We start from the raw sequence: 15,337 nt of genomic DNA on the forward strand, positions 1-15,337 counted from the left end.
CCGGCAAGCATTTGTATGGGAAATGTTTACGTGCCGCTTGCGGCATGATCTTCACTATAAAATTGCAGAGAAATCTATTACACCGAAGTGTATGCGTATTTATTTTGAATACTTTAAAGGGGATATATGAAATTTATAATTGGCCACATAGGAAAGCATCACGAATAGGATATTAACAAGGGCCGGTTCTGTAAGGAGAGCCCGAATCGCGCACTTCACATCAGTGAGGATATCAAGGTCGCCGAAGTTCTCGGCTAAAACGCACCAATTTTAGACTACTTGAACTCGACTGTAGTAAAACTTACATTTCAATTCCTTGTGATGAGAACCTTATAAACGTGCATGGCTCTATTTTGGGCTGATTATATAGGGAGAGAGCTTGATTGCCTCATAGTACAGCTACTTAGATGAACCATATTTCAACCTAAAATAGAGATGAAGATTCCTTTAAAGCCCCAAAAACTGCCAGATGTTGCGGTCTTCAAGATTGGTAAATGTTCGTGCTTCATATTACAATTAAACTTTTAAAGGTAAGGACGCCTGAGTAATGCACCGATTTCGCAATGGGCTTTAATCTGCAACAAGTTACGTATCAGCAGGAAGAAAAATTGCGTTAAAATATTATAGTCATCTCGCGCAAAGTATGTGCCGACATTTGTAATAAATATAAAGGCGTGGTGTTAGGTTAAAGTTTTAATTACGTTAGTTTCATAATTGTTGTCTAAAGACACGTTAGTAGAAATGGCCTATGCGACTCTACCGGTATCGTTAGATTCATGTCACATGAAGATGCTAACTTCGAAAGGCTCCTAGCCATTTTTCGCCTGCTATATATTCTTATAAATAAAATATATGTAACAACATTTGTAGGAAACGCATAGTACGTACTCAACGGAATGACCTGGAGCTACGCTGTGGATATTCGACGTCAGTATAAAAGAATATTTAGGTTAATAATCCTTTTTCGGCGATCCGTAAGTCGCCCGAAATTTTTCATAATTCCTACCCTCGTATATACGTGAAGATAAATACAACTTTCCCCCATTGCAATCAATAACGGGTAAATGCCTCTCTGGCCCGATGCGGAACAAGGAAATGTCATGTGTCCGTTTGGCAGTATTGCCTTGGTGCGTTACCAGTCGTCTTCGCGGGTCGCCTTTCCTTAAATGATTCCGTTACACTACGAAGCGGAACGTGCTTATCTTTCCGATAGAACACTCCGTAGAGTCATTCTACAAACGGATTTCGAAGGCTTGCCTCCTCTGAACAATGCTATTTTCATCTGCCTGAAGCAAGTCCAAAAACGTGATAGTTCTTAGAAACTCCGTTCAACTATTGTGGGGTGACTGGAGGTAGATCAAGTGACGTGATTGCTGAAAAAAATGCCTTTGAACCGTGAAAACGCGAGACCGTTTGAGGATATACCAACTGTTCCTGGCTTGCCATTTCTAGGAACATTGCTTTGGTACATTCCTTATATAGGTAAGTTATCCGCGTCCTTTGTGTCCTGTGTCGCACATATTTGTTCGATCGTTGGTCTGCGATACCCAAAATAATATGTTCTATGATAATAAGGATATTTACTTTACTTGTGTGATAATAAATAAATAGCCATATGGTACGGTCTTAGTCCAAACAGAGAGATGTGCAAACTGTTGATCCGAATACATCCCAACATATATTTCAGGTATTCAGTTTATCCAGTGGAGTAACTGTTATCTCCTTCGCTAAGAATCTATTATTATCACTCGCCTATAAAACTACTTACTCATTAGAGGCACTTTGCCAATAAACACAGAAGGGTTGGATAAGGTTCTCAAGATCAAACACCGTTGTAGCGCGCGCTCGGCCTCGTAGTCATGTAGACCTTATATTTGTCCCTTCGGCATAATCTCTGAGTGGTTACATTTTTCACCTCATAGGAGATAGCTGTTTTTTCGAACCTAGGCCCTTGACACCCTGATGTTTCAGCTGATGGCCGTCATTCTTGTTGAGCGGTAGGTACTTTCATGTAAAGAAAACCAACAAAACACTTTGTGCCAAGTTCTAGGCAGAGCACACAACCTATACCAAAGTGTTTCGCTTATAATGCCAGCTGCTACCGTCTTAGCTATTGGCAGTACCCGCTGCAGTAGCTGGAACAGTTCAGCGTTCTGCTCTGAATGAAATTGCTGCTCTATAATGGTACCTCTTCTTCGTCCGTATCTTTGCGTAAATGCTGCCCACAAAAGTGGCATTCCTCTGCCACAGTGCCTGTGGTCGCTATAATTCCGTGAATCATTCTTATCAAAACACAGCCTAAGAGTTCATTGCCCGTTATTGTTCTATATACAAAAATCAGGATTGCTAACTATAACAAAACAGTTGATGCTAAAATTCCACTATACGTCTGAAACTAATGTTGAAGGGCTATTGCTAGATCTGTAAGTTGTATATAAACACAAGTCATGCTATGTTGTGACAAAGGATCTGGGTGATTTTCTTAGAATACAGCTTGAGTGGAAGACTTTCAGGTTACTTTCAATCAGCTGTGACGACTGTTACTGTTGATGAGCCTGGTTACAATTTATGACCATTTCTGGGTTCGCGTAGAAATACGAAACTTTTAAAATAGGATGATCATTCGTAAACACTCTCCTACGCTTTTTGTTGGAAAAAAATTCTGAAAGTAGGTTTTCTCTAAGGTTAGTTCTAACGAAACCCGAATCATAAAAGTAGTGCCATTTGACTGACAGATGCACCGAATACATTTTTATTACACCATCCGAAACCAACCTGCCGAGTTGCATTCGATACGAAGTGATTAGTGGCCAGATTAATGCCTCCCCATTGTGGCCATAATGAAACGCTTTTGGACCTAATGAACAACTGCACGTTACTTCCTTGCAGGATCCTACAACCCATGGAAGTTGCACCATACAAATGCGAAAAAACTAGACAACTACGGACCACTGATCCGTGAAACTATTATGGGTCGTTCGTATTTGCTCGTATTCGACCCCACTGACATCGCCCGAGTTTTCAAGAGTGAGTCGAAGTATCCTTATCGAGAGACGCTGTTTTCGCTTAAAGAGTATCGTGCACGGAGACACTCGACAACCTGCGATCCTAACGCAGGACTAATTGTCACGTAAGTACGCGAGCATTAGGAAAGAGCCTGAGATCATCCGAAGTTATAACTATGTGAAAATTATTAGGGTAATTGGATTTTTAGACTGGTCGTCACTGTAAATTGGGTCGGGCAGATAAGTTCTAGCGGTTCGCAATGTCTTTAGTGTGTTTGTATATGTACTTATCGAACGTTCTGAGCTCTTACATACTTACGCTACCATCCCAATTTTAATTCCGTCGTAGGTCTTTAGTATATAGCGTATTTGAACGAGACGATGACGACTCTACATCTATCAATACCATTTGACGCGTGCTTACCTATGAAAAGCTGTTCGATGATCAAAGACGGAAGATTCTCAAAATGACTAGTAAATGAACATACATGCTTTGTATCTCATCGCGAAAATTGTGCTCAGGGCTTAAACGGTGGTAGAAAAATATGGACGTGCCAATATGGGAGATGGGAACGTGAAATAAGAACAACTGGGCATTATGTTAGTTTAATAGTCCGTTTTAAAACAATGAACTTGTTCTTTTATAGATAAATTAATTTTTTCTGTTCTTGACGTATACTCGAGATCATTACTGTTCTTCCATTGCCGCCGTATTATAGGCGCCTTCATCCATTTAGGTCATAAAAATCTCAGTGGCACTCAAGCAATTTTTGCCTTTTTTTTAGTTAACGATAAGAGTTAAAATAGGTGCCTACATACGTTAAATATTGCAAATACTATTTACACCAAGTAATAGTGCGCAAACGAAGATTGAGGTAATTTAAATAGGTTAGGTTAGGTTAGGTTAGGTTAACAAAAAGCAATACTCACAATTCTTGAGTACGAGCGACGTGCAGGTTTGGGTGGTAATACTTATCTCTAATAATAAACAGTTTTGAAACTAAATCAAAGGGGGCGCCATTTATTTATGGCCGGACATGGCCAGACAACAAGTCAGCTGCCGAAATGGAGCGGATGAACTGCCTATCTGAGTTATCCTTTCAGGCAGGGTCAGTCGTGGTTGAACTGCCGTTCAGCACTTAACGGTCCATTGCTAAAAACAAACTTCGTAGCGCCGCATGTCAACACGATGAACGCCGTAGCCCTGGAAGCCACTCGTCTTTTGGGTCAATTACCAGAAGAATCCGACGTTTATGATACTATGTATCTCTGGGCCTTTGAGAGTGAGTACCGAAACTAATAGACGCTATGACATAAGCGCTCCGGTCGATATGTAGGAATGGTTAACGATATCTTTATTAGCTGTCGTTCAGCAGTTGGCGTCGCTGACCACAGGCGACTGCGAGAGCAATATCCTTTATGTCAGGACGGTAACCAAAGCGTGATGATTAATGCTTCTGGCACACATCAAATAAAATTTTCATTTCTAGCTGTCGATTAGCTGTTGCCTTATTTAAGCGGACACTGCAGCCAACGCGAATGGTATTCTGGGTTACTGTTTGTTCCGGAGATGCCTCCACGCTCACCTAAGGTCAAGCCATGTTCATCAGCTATATATTACTGCAATTAACAAGATATGATGTTTAAGACTTTCCCCCCGAACTGCACGCTCTTCATTTTTTTTCGTGAGGGAAGAACCTTTATTTATAACAAAAACAATAGATTGAAATGAACGGCGGCTGGCCAGATAGACGGTACTGTTCTTGCTTCCCTTAAAGGATGTTTTTTCTCGTTACTTTTTGTTAGATGCCACACGTGTCCTTCTAGGCAAGCAGTTGGGAGCGCTTAGGTCGAATCCGTCTGCCGAATGTTGTGATATGATTGGTGCCATACGACGGGCTAGCCACGCCGTTGGTCATCTCGAGTTCCCATACCCGCCTTTATGGAGATGGGTAGCTACGCATAACTGGAGTGAATTCGAGCGCAATGAAGATCTTTTCAAAGAGTAAGTAGCGTCTATGTTATTTGCTCATCTACTAGATTTAGAGAAGTCAAGAAAAACTTAATGGCTCAAAATGAATGTCATACCTAAACAAGTACTTCAAATGAGAGCTAGTCACGTTTACTAGGACACTGTTCAGGCATAACTTAAGGAGTCCAGGCTTATACTCTTCCTTCTACATAGTACACTACCAGTGTACGTCTACGACTGTATGCAGCGCCTCATACCCATTTCTTAGCAGTGAGTATATTAATATTGCATGGCTAGAACTTGCAGAAGGTCAATATTCCATGCTTGCCTAAAGGCCGGTATCGTCGTTTGATAACATTTACACACTGCGGGACTCGAATCCGAAGTACACAGCGAATGTCCAACGAACCTGTACTATTCACTAATGACGCTGTGCCACCTGTCCCTAATAGGAAACACGTTCGTAGGACCTTGCTTCATACTACCTGCACTAGTTTTTGTGCTTCTAAGTACAACTAAATTCATTGGCTTTTCGGAATAAACTGTTCCAATTGTCCAGTCATAAGTGACGTTTTTTAATTGGGCAGCCCACATAAGCCTTGTAAGAAATTAAACAATTAGATCGATAGGTTGAACGGTCGTTTAGGCATGCTAACTAGACAGTGTACTAATCCGATCGTAGTCCTATCTATAAGCACCTATTGGGAAACGTGACATCCTTTTTGGGAAAGTCGTTTATTTCATAGGACACGCCTAGTGCCGCGTTTACCGACCACTAACACTATCTAATTCATTGCATTGCACGTGTACAAGCCTTTCGGAGTTCAAGCACCAACGTCAAAACTAAAGGTTGACTTTATATTTCCTAATTGGAAGTCGTAGCAATAGAACTAACATAGCTCAGGAAACCGTTAAAATTAAATTAAAATTTAAATTTTAATAGTCCAAACTGGATGAAAGTCCAGATTTCAACGATAGGAATATAATATCGAAAATCGGGCTGAAGCATAATTTTTTTATTTTCGTTGTACCCGCCTGGTGGCAAAGGTGACCTCAGAATAAAGTAGGGTTATTAACGGTCTCCACAATATTAAAGATTGATTTCTACTAAATTTTTCAGTTTTATTTCTTTTTTGTTGAATTCAACGAATATTTGTGGCGAAAAAATAAATCTAAAAATGAATGTGAGCAAACTTTAGATCCTTCTTTATGTGTTTGATTTGGTTGGCCAGGAAACCTTAATAAAAAAACCTAACCTCGTCAATTAAGGTGATTTTTTCCATTGTTTGGACAACGCCTCAATTTTGGCTAGTAGTTCGTTCGTCTTCAACTGCGTCCCAATTCGAATCGCTTACTTACTTCTACTAAGTCTGAACAAATGTAATCACATTAAGCTATGAGCTTAAATAATAAGTCGGGCGGTAGAGAATATCCTATTCATTGTTTGTCAGAATCACGTAGGTTCATAAGGTCTGATGTTGTTATTGTGCCAAGGTCACCTTGCGTGGACCTTTTTGTCGACGTCTCACTGCTTAAATCATTGTCATAGCCTCAACCGCATTTTTTGCATAGGACGAATAGCGAAAAAAAATGTTATTAAGTGTGCAGCTTTTCGATCAAATATAAATAAGTAGAGCAGAAATAACTCAAGCCAAAAAAGATGTACATAGGTCTTGTGCTCTCTAATACAGCTGACATTTTCCCATACAGCTTCATTGTGGACGTTGTAGAGGAGCGTCTGTCTCGTTCTGAGCCGTCCTGTGCTCCAGGAGACTTGCTGTCCCATATCATTAACGAGGGACACCTGAACTCGGCCGAGATCATTACCTGCCTCACCGATCTTGTATTTGCCGCCGTCGACACGGTTGGTATAATCCATTTCTTTCTGTCAAGACTAGCCTGTCAGCAAAATGTCTTCCGCTACAGCATTAACGGTTGCAGTAAAGCTTTCCTTTAAGCTTTTATTCGGAGGCCGTTCCATTCTACTTCCAAATTTCCTAAAATTCTTCCATTTAATTTTACCTATTCTACGTGCCTTCGTCTAACGTAACGGAGTAATGCTAACATCCCATACATAGTAATGAAACGATTAATATGCAATAATATTTAGGCGTTCCGAACCTCACGAAGTAAAGTCAACATACCATTCTTACTCTTGAAACAACTACGTTTTAAATAAAATCAGAAGTTTTCTAGGAACGTGATATGTAGGTCACTCGGTTCGGAAGAACCATTTATGCTGTATTTTGTGATGACATCATCCAGGGAACAATATCGTATTCGGGAATAGGCCAAACAATGTTCCTGAAGTGGGTCAAAATTGCACTTTGCGTTCCGGAGAGCATCTGGTTAAATAGTAAAAAATGTACCTTCTGCTTTGGACAACATTTGAAATACATATACACTTTTGTTTGAAAACTCCTCGCTTTAATTTATGTTAGAAAAATAAATTCTAATCTAAGGAGACACAGACCAACCTTACCTTTCAACTATGAAATCCAGCTCCTCATACATACAATACATGTTGGTCTTTTGGAAATACTGGCGTCGCTTATACTTATCATATTGGGAATAACGAATCTGGTATACTAATTTTTCAAGCTTCTAATACGACAAAGAAAAATAGACTTATTTTTCATCAAGAGCGTCAAGCTGAATGAACATCTGAAACCATTTTATCCAATTAGTTGAGCGCTTGCTAAACGTCTAGCCGCCCTCGATTTCCGGGTAGCTTCAGATGACTGAAGTCTATGCATAGTTGAATCTTCCTAAATTATTGCAACACACAGCGACACTGTACTTATATGAAACATATTTTTACGTAATTTACGGTTCGCCTTTCCAAAGACCCGTTTTTTATAAAACAATAATCAATGATGTCCATATGTGCTACATATAAGACAAACGTGTTTATGGCAACCCGCAATGTTGCGGTACACAATATTACCTACATACTACTAACTGCTACACTGAAATAGTTTAGTACGCTTTTAAAATTTTACTTAATTTATTAACACTTTTAATTAAAGCTGTTCACATCTTGGTATACCAACCGTGTGTAGATCCCACCGGTTGCGGACAGAATAGTCATCAACGTCTTATCTCATGCTCGAAATCTTGAAAAATGTCTATCAATTCACAGACTATTGAAGTGTTCCATATACAAGATATGCGTACGATGAGCGACTTCAACCCACTTTAGTAGGTAAAAATAGACAGGCTTCAACACACTCTAAGGTTAGCAATGTTAGACGTAGCTGTGATTGTTGTGTCTGCCGCGTTGCCCCTCGGCCTTCTCCCCGTACGTAGATTCACCTAATTGAATGTCCCTTTTCTTCGCATTAACAGCTCAAACAACCTGTGAATATTAATGAAATAGCCACATTTTCTACGTTTTGCACCCAAATATGCAATTACGCTCGCGAACGATTTTTAGCCGAAATTATATGACAGTTGTCCTCGTGGTCACTAGACGGCCTTTGCTGCGAGCTTTGCATTACACTTCCTTGCGCGCCATCCTCGAGCCCAGGAGTTGGCTCGCGAGGAAGCTGAATCAGCTGCAAAATTGGACCTGGTGCGCTGTGAACGTCTCGCCTACTTGCGGGCTGTCATCAAGGAAACCCTGCGACTCAGGCCGGTCGTTCCTGGAATATTTCGCATTACGCCAAGAGACCTCGTTCTAAGCGGATACCACGTTCCCGCTGGAGTAAGTAAAAGAAAACCTTTTCTCGGCACTAGAAATGCCAAAATAACTTTGCTCTGTTTGAGGTTGAAGAACTGTTTAAAAGCAAATGACTGTGGGCGGCAATAGGTCACCGTTTAGCGAGCAATCTAATCATTTTCAAGGTGAATCCTATTCTGGGGTCAACAAATAGATGAGCGTATATATGACAGGAATGACAGTGTATAGCAGTTTGTTAAAATTGTTCGGTTCACGTCTCCATACAATCGGGCTCTGTATATGGAGCATGCGGCATACAAGCATTTATACGTACTGGCAGATGAATATTCATCGCAAAACTGTGCGGGTCATGCAGAAACGTTCAGGTCTAGTGAGGTTAAAGATGCTTGCACACGGACGCTTCAGGGAAGACGAATAGTAATAATCGAAATTGACAGATTCAAATCTTACTACACATGGTAAATAGGGGAACACTGCCACCTACCAGCCTCTGTCGGCCACAAAGAAGTGGCGTGCGATAATTGTGGGCACTTTATAAGCTATATATGGAACCCGCATACGAACAGATGTATTAGTGGAATAGCGCCAAGTATCGCAGCAGGGCCGGTCCATGGCAGACGCGGCGCAATGGACACGTCCTGAAAATAAATATGCCAAACGGGAGAAGCAACGGCCTTTGTGGCCGTACAGAAAGTAGCAAGCTCACGTCACTAGAAATACGGACATTGCAATCACTACCACGCACAAAGAACATATTCTGTTTGTAACAGGATTGAACTAAGCTGCGTCTGAAGAAGTATCAAGCGACATATTACTGAAAAGGGCTCGTACGGTACGAAAACCATTTACAAAGGGTCTACAGATACCGATGGCCTGAGCAACAAAAAAAGTAAAATAGACGAAACCAATATATAGATGCCACTGTTTAACTGAGACGGATATACACTGTCCTAAATATTGCGTTTTAGAATCCAAAGGACTTGAAACTTATCTTCATCCGTTTCAATAATACGCTATGTCATATTAACAGGACATTCTTAACAAAAGTTCCAGAGCACCAGTTGCTTTATCAAGATGGTTTGAGTATTTACTTATTAAATTGATCGTAAATCCATTAAATTACACATACAGCCATAGCCACTAGAAGGCAATGTTTACTTTATATGGGCCGAGAATGTAGTTAGCCGTCACCTTTGAACTAGTCTCCGCTTAAATCACTATCCACCGCCTCTCGACTTCTCTCCCAGGGTTCACTTCGAATCAACTCAGGTCGTTAGTTAACAAATTGATGGGAAGAAGTCACTAGCACCGAATCATGGAGCTGAAGTCAACCTGGCCAGGTTTTTTCTGCCCAGACCAGCTATATCTCTGCACGAGGGCCTGTTTTCAACGTATGTCCTCTGAACCTGATCATAAAACATCGTTCCTTTTGGTTCCATCGTTACTTAGACAAAACCTCACGACTAGCGTTCGCGTGACGTAATGAAGGATGTGAGTCTGAAGACATTGATTCTCGTATTATGTGAACAACGGTTGACTGGAAATATGTGAGCGTTTATAACAATATCAATACAGACGGAACTGCAATTAAATGAGGCACTGTAGTTAATTGAAGGTACAATATATATGTTATCGAAGCCTACGTATGGAGGATAATCCACGAAAACAGTATGTTCTATAAGGTATTTTAAACCAATAACAAAGATAAGGATAACACAAAACGAAATTTACCATCTGCTCGTTGCAGTGGAAAATCATTCGAGTATATCTTTGGAGGTATCAACTGTTTGTATGGACTCACGCTGAATTAAAAAGAAACAACTTAACCTAATTGCTGAAGCATTTTTACCATAGATAATCATCGATTCGATAAAATCAATTTTGAGAAACTTATTGGGTGTGTTAACTTTCGTATTTTCAGAACTACTCCCCATCGCAGAGTCCGAAGTGTATACCGCCCATGTTCCGTTCCTATAGTATATGACGATTATGTTCAATAGAGCCCGCGGATATACATATAAACTCTAAAGTTCGAGCTCCTCCAAAAGTAAGGCATAACACTTGTTGGTCGGGGGCACCAAAATTGAGTAGCCAAAGTAATGCAGCAGTAATAATAATAATAAAACGATGCAAGCGTATTGTACGATTTGTTACAAAGAGCCTGTCTCTAATCTCTAATCTAAGGACTGCCCCGGCTAAAACGCGAAGATGTGAAGTCACCTACTCACAGTAATTGAGCTTCATTAAAACGTATGTCTAGTTTCGATATAAAGGTACCGAGGAAATTCAGATATCCTGTATTACGTACAATTTTCAATGAAAACGGAAAACGTGAAGACTTCGCTTGTTATAGAGGTATGTACATGTCAAGAGATCCCTCCTTCAAGATTCTAACTTCATCGATAGCCCCAACGTTTGTGATACGCTGCCTGCGAAAAACACCGGATAATGAATACAGCTTTCTGCTAAAGCGAACACCTAGTACAAAATTTCGTGCATTATATAGCTATAAAAATACTCGTCTACTATACAAGGCCTTTGTGTGCATAGAAATGGTGCTAAACGAGAAAGAACGTAGAAAACTCCCTAGCTCTCTAAAATTCCCAGAACCAAAATATACATGCCTATACTTAGAAGAGACATTTTAAAAAAGAACTTTGTGGAAATAGCCAAAAAAAGCTCCAAGGAGCATCAGTCTGCTACAGTTAAAATGTTCTACAAACAAACTGCGTTGCCGCTGCTGCCTGCACTGTTTGTAAGTGGTCTTTTATGCCGACTTGAAGTACCTAGGATAAGCGCGTATTCGTTCGTACCTACATGTAGTAGCAGATACAACGATCTCCGCTCGGTGCTATAATGGCGGCGAATGAATAAAACCCAAAAGGTTTGTTCTTGTTTCTGCTGTGTGAGCTAGTCTTCGCAATCACCTCTTTGTTATAAGATGAAACACCTTTAGAAAAATAGAAGATTTAGCCGGAGTGAAGACTGCTGGACAGTTATATACAGTTTACCTGGTAACAACGGCAACGAACTCAGAGAGATGCGCATCAGCAACCTGGACTACATTACCCCAAATGGTAACAATTTGGAACTTCAAAAAGTCAGGATGAAATAAATTCTGTTGCAGAAGCCAGGACTTCAGTTATACAACTACGTGTATGATCATCGTACTATAGAAACAGCACAACGTTTGCAATGCAGTTAGCGGGAGAGTGCGCCCTTTCAGTGAATATGAGGATTCTACGAAACGCCTTCTAAAACGGGTTGTAGAAATTGGTTGAAGTGTAACAGAGTAACTTCGAATGGATTTAGTCAAGGTATATGTACAAAAATGCCTAAATGGGCCGAACAATGATATGTAGATCGCACAGAACAAATTAATTAACAGGACGAACCGCAAAGGAAATTAAGTTAATTTTATTGTGACACAGTAATGCACAAAGAAAGGACACTAATTGCAAACAGAAGAGGACCAGTTCCGACTGTTTTGAAATTCACATGGGTTTATATGCACTCTGAATGTTATGCGCAGTTTTCTGACGATGCCCACGACATTAGTAGATGCTTAATTTTTCTCTATTAATTAAATTAAATTGTGGCAGACTATGCAATTAACATAAGCCCACTTAAGTTTTCTTGAGAGAAAATGCGATTTTTTTTTTGTATTTGTAATAAATTATTGGCATATATGTAGATATTTGTTTCATGCTTTGTTTTAGGCTGCGCTAAAATGTGTTAGATATTGACGCGAGTAAACATTTCCCCCTTCCATTCGGTGGAGTCTGCTCTTTTGCTGGTTCATGTTTTTTTCGAATTTAACTGAACGTCAAAATCGAGGAACTTATTTCGCTTGTGAGTTACATTCTGGACCCTTAGAAGAAAATTCAAATAATTTCAAAGTAAGTTTCGGTGAAATATTTTTTTTATCTGAGCGAAATTGCAAAACTGATCCTAGAAAACTAATTTTTCATGTGTTGGGTTGTTACACGACGTGGTGCGATATAAAAACCAATGCCGTAAACAGACAAAGATATTCACCCAGAACCACGTTGCCTCAATGCAAGAAAAACATTTCCCGCGACCGTCGGAGTTCCTGCCTGAGAGGTGGTTAGACGCATCGTCAACACCAGAATACACTTCGTTGCCATTTGGTTCCGGAGCACGTGCTTGCATAGGGCGAAGAATTGCGGAAACGGCCATGATTGTTCTACTTGCTAGGGTAAATATTCATGATGATTTTTACTGCTAAAATTGAAAGAACGTGTAATTCTCATCAATTGGTGTTCTACAGAAACCAGCCAAAAATACAAAGGCCCCATTTTGTTCCGTTATAGAAACGTCTTCAACATTTCAAAATGTCTTAAACATTCGTTCTACGACCTAGATGTATGGAGTTTAAATTTTATAAGATGCAAAACTCGACAATTGACTTGGACATAGATGCCCAGTTAGGCAATATAGCTATTCTAATTGTGAGTTTACTTATCGTCAACTGACTTCTTAAAATTTACTTTTTCCAAACTTTGCATCTTTTGCTAAATAGCATTAAGCCATATGTGGGACAATAGATTTTCATTTTCCAGTGACTATCTGTATCTGCGCTACATCTAGCAGAGAACGCCTTGGGTACAGTGTGACATAATGCACCGCACTACCTCGTTAGCCGGTCTCTTTGATTCAGGCATTTAGCATGTTGAATGTATACGTTTATACAATTATATTTTTTCCCAAACATCCCCATTTCCAGACATCGGGTAACATAGCGTAACTTTATCCTTTTTATTTAGGTTTTGCAACGGTTCGTAGTGGAAGCGGATGATGAGGATATTGACATAACTACTAGTGTTGTTAGCTCACCGGAGAAACCTATTCGACTGCGTTTTTCAGCTCCGTAACTTGTGAAAATTTTGCTTCGCAGCAAAGCTCGGTCTGACGCCGTTACAATCTTGCGACAGCTTTTACATGTACTCTTTGACTGCGTCGGCTCATCTGATAAAATTAGAAGCAAGCTTCACCCTTGGCGTCAGCTTGAGTCTAGGTATGTTCTACCTTATTTCATCAGTACCAGAAAGCCTCAGTAAACAGAAATAGGGTTGCGACAGGAGATACCTATTCAAATGCTTATAGGAAGTATTCACACGTCATGTTTTCTAACAAAATCCATTATATGACTATATACATATATATATATATATATATATATATATATATATATATAAGCAAGCGGTGTCACAGCTTTATGTTCTGTCGTTGTAATACTTTGAAGCTCGAAGTTACCTGCAGACGATGCTAGGGAACTCGTTCACAACAAAATAGGGCTGCTGCATCGCTTGCGCACCTTTCTTAGGCTTTCCTAGACCTGTTCTCGCATTCTTCCACTCTGTGAAGCAATCGTCGGGCGTCTTCGAGAGACTCAGGGTTGCAGCTGTGCGAGTAACTGAGCTAGGCGATAAAAATACACCGAATCAAAATAAATACGGTACTTCGTTTAAATTATAGATGTTGTCGTCTTCTTCTTAAATATGAACGCGTATATAGCCAAAATGATAATCATTAGAATTAACTGCTAAAGGAGACGCGGCGACTAGATGATGACTGATGTGCGAGCGCGCGATGGAACTGTTATGACAGAACACCAGATCGGATTCTGCACCGTCTACTGTTGTAAGCCTTGCATGGCACGGAAAAACCTGTAGGGCTAGAATGCATAAGGGAATAGGGTTTACATTACAAAATCTTCGCAGGTCAGGTCGGTTTCATTGAAGGCTTCTATCCTTTGATGTGTAAACATGGCTGAACACGATTTTTAAGTACGACGTAAGTAAGTCCCTGCCGCTTTTTCTCCAAGTGCGTTGTTGCAAGTGTAAACAGCTATTCCAAATGTCATGGATGGCCAGTATTTAAATTCTCGTATTGAGTACAGATGCTGTTGGTACTTGATAGATATTTTTGGCCACCTAACACATCGCAAAGTTTTAGTCCACTGCTGCAAAATCAACGTGTGTAAATGTATGCCGCTCATTTTAGCACAATTTCTTCCTGCCAATATATGCTTACGTTTCGAGCTAGAAAATGAGTTCAATATAGGCTATGAGTCAATGCTGTTTGCGTTGATCTTCGGTCAGATGCGGAAACATGCCCAAAATTGATTTAAGATGGCCCGTAGTAAGGCTCACAAACACCAACAAGGTGAATCAACATCATCTGAGTAAAAAAAAATTAACATCGTAGATTTTTACCCTGAAAGTTATTTACATTTTTTTCACTAGGTCTTCTGAAATAAAACCTCTTGGACCGCTCAACACTGAAGAGTTGAGGGGCGTCAACTGACACGTTAATTTTTTAAGATGTTTTAATAATACCAAACTTGTGGAGATGTTTGTTATTATTATAACAATTTGTTATTGTTGAAACAAGTACATGGTACCTGGTTAATGTCGGAAGATGAAGTCGACCATGTTTATCTCGGATCTGCTTGCTTTTATACGCATGAGGGCACATCCGTGAGGAAGGACTGGGTGAAAAGTTTGGCATTACCAATGACAGCATTCACGTTAAGTCTCGTTTACCGTATGTACTTATTACAGAATTTTCACAAGCACAGCTTTAACATGCTGTAGCTACCAGACGTTTACATGTAGTTGGTGAAACCTGGCTCACGTTCATTGCCCCCCGCCC

General features: G+C 40.1%; 2 protein-coding genes across 10 annotated transcripts in view; one reads left to right on the forward strand and one right to left on the reverse strand.

The window, feature by feature from the left end:
• LOC111252580 (cytochrome P450 302a1, mitochondrial-like) overlaps positions 1-14,157 on the forward strand; it is a 57,370-nt gene extending 43,213 nt beyond the window's left edge. The window contains exons 1-9 of one of the 2 annotated variants that reach the window (XM_022810776.2): positions 1,164-1,482; positions 2,890-3,130; positions 4,110-4,288; positions 4,812-5,010; positions 6,688-6,841; positions 8,450-8,683; positions 12,684-12,878; positions 13,447-13,697; positions 13,926-14,157. In XM_022810776.2, coding sequence (XP_022666511.1) covers positions 1,383-1,482; positions 2,890-3,130; positions 4,110-4,288; positions 4,812-5,010; positions 6,688-6,841; positions 8,450-8,683; positions 12,684-12,878; positions 13,447-13,554 — 1,410 coding nt within the window. In that variant the 5' untranslated portion in view covers positions 1,164-1,382 and the 3' untranslated portion in view covers positions 13,555-13,697; positions 13,926-14,157. Of the gene's footprint in view, positions 1-1,163; positions 1,483-2,889; positions 3,131-4,109; positions 4,289-4,811; positions 5,011-6,687; positions 6,842-8,449; positions 8,684-12,683; positions 12,879-13,446; positions 13,698-13,925 lie in introns of those variants that run through there. The other variant, XM_086978000.1, reaches the window with a different exon arrangement.
• Positions 1-15,337, reverse strand: part of LOC111252322 (vasoactive intestinal polypeptide receptor 2-like) — a 105,056-nt gene that overhangs the window by 62,789 nt on the left and 26,930 nt on the right. The gene's annotated exons all lie outside the window — the stretch shown is intronic.

This window comes from Varroa destructor, unplaced genomic scaffold, assembly GCF_002443255.2.
Source record: "Varroa destructor unplaced genomic scaffold, Vdes_3.0 BEIS01000001.1, whole genome shotgun sequence".
Classification (NCBI taxonomy): Eukaryota; Metazoa; Arthropoda; class Arachnida; order Mesostigmata; family Varroidae; genus Varroa; species Varroa destructor.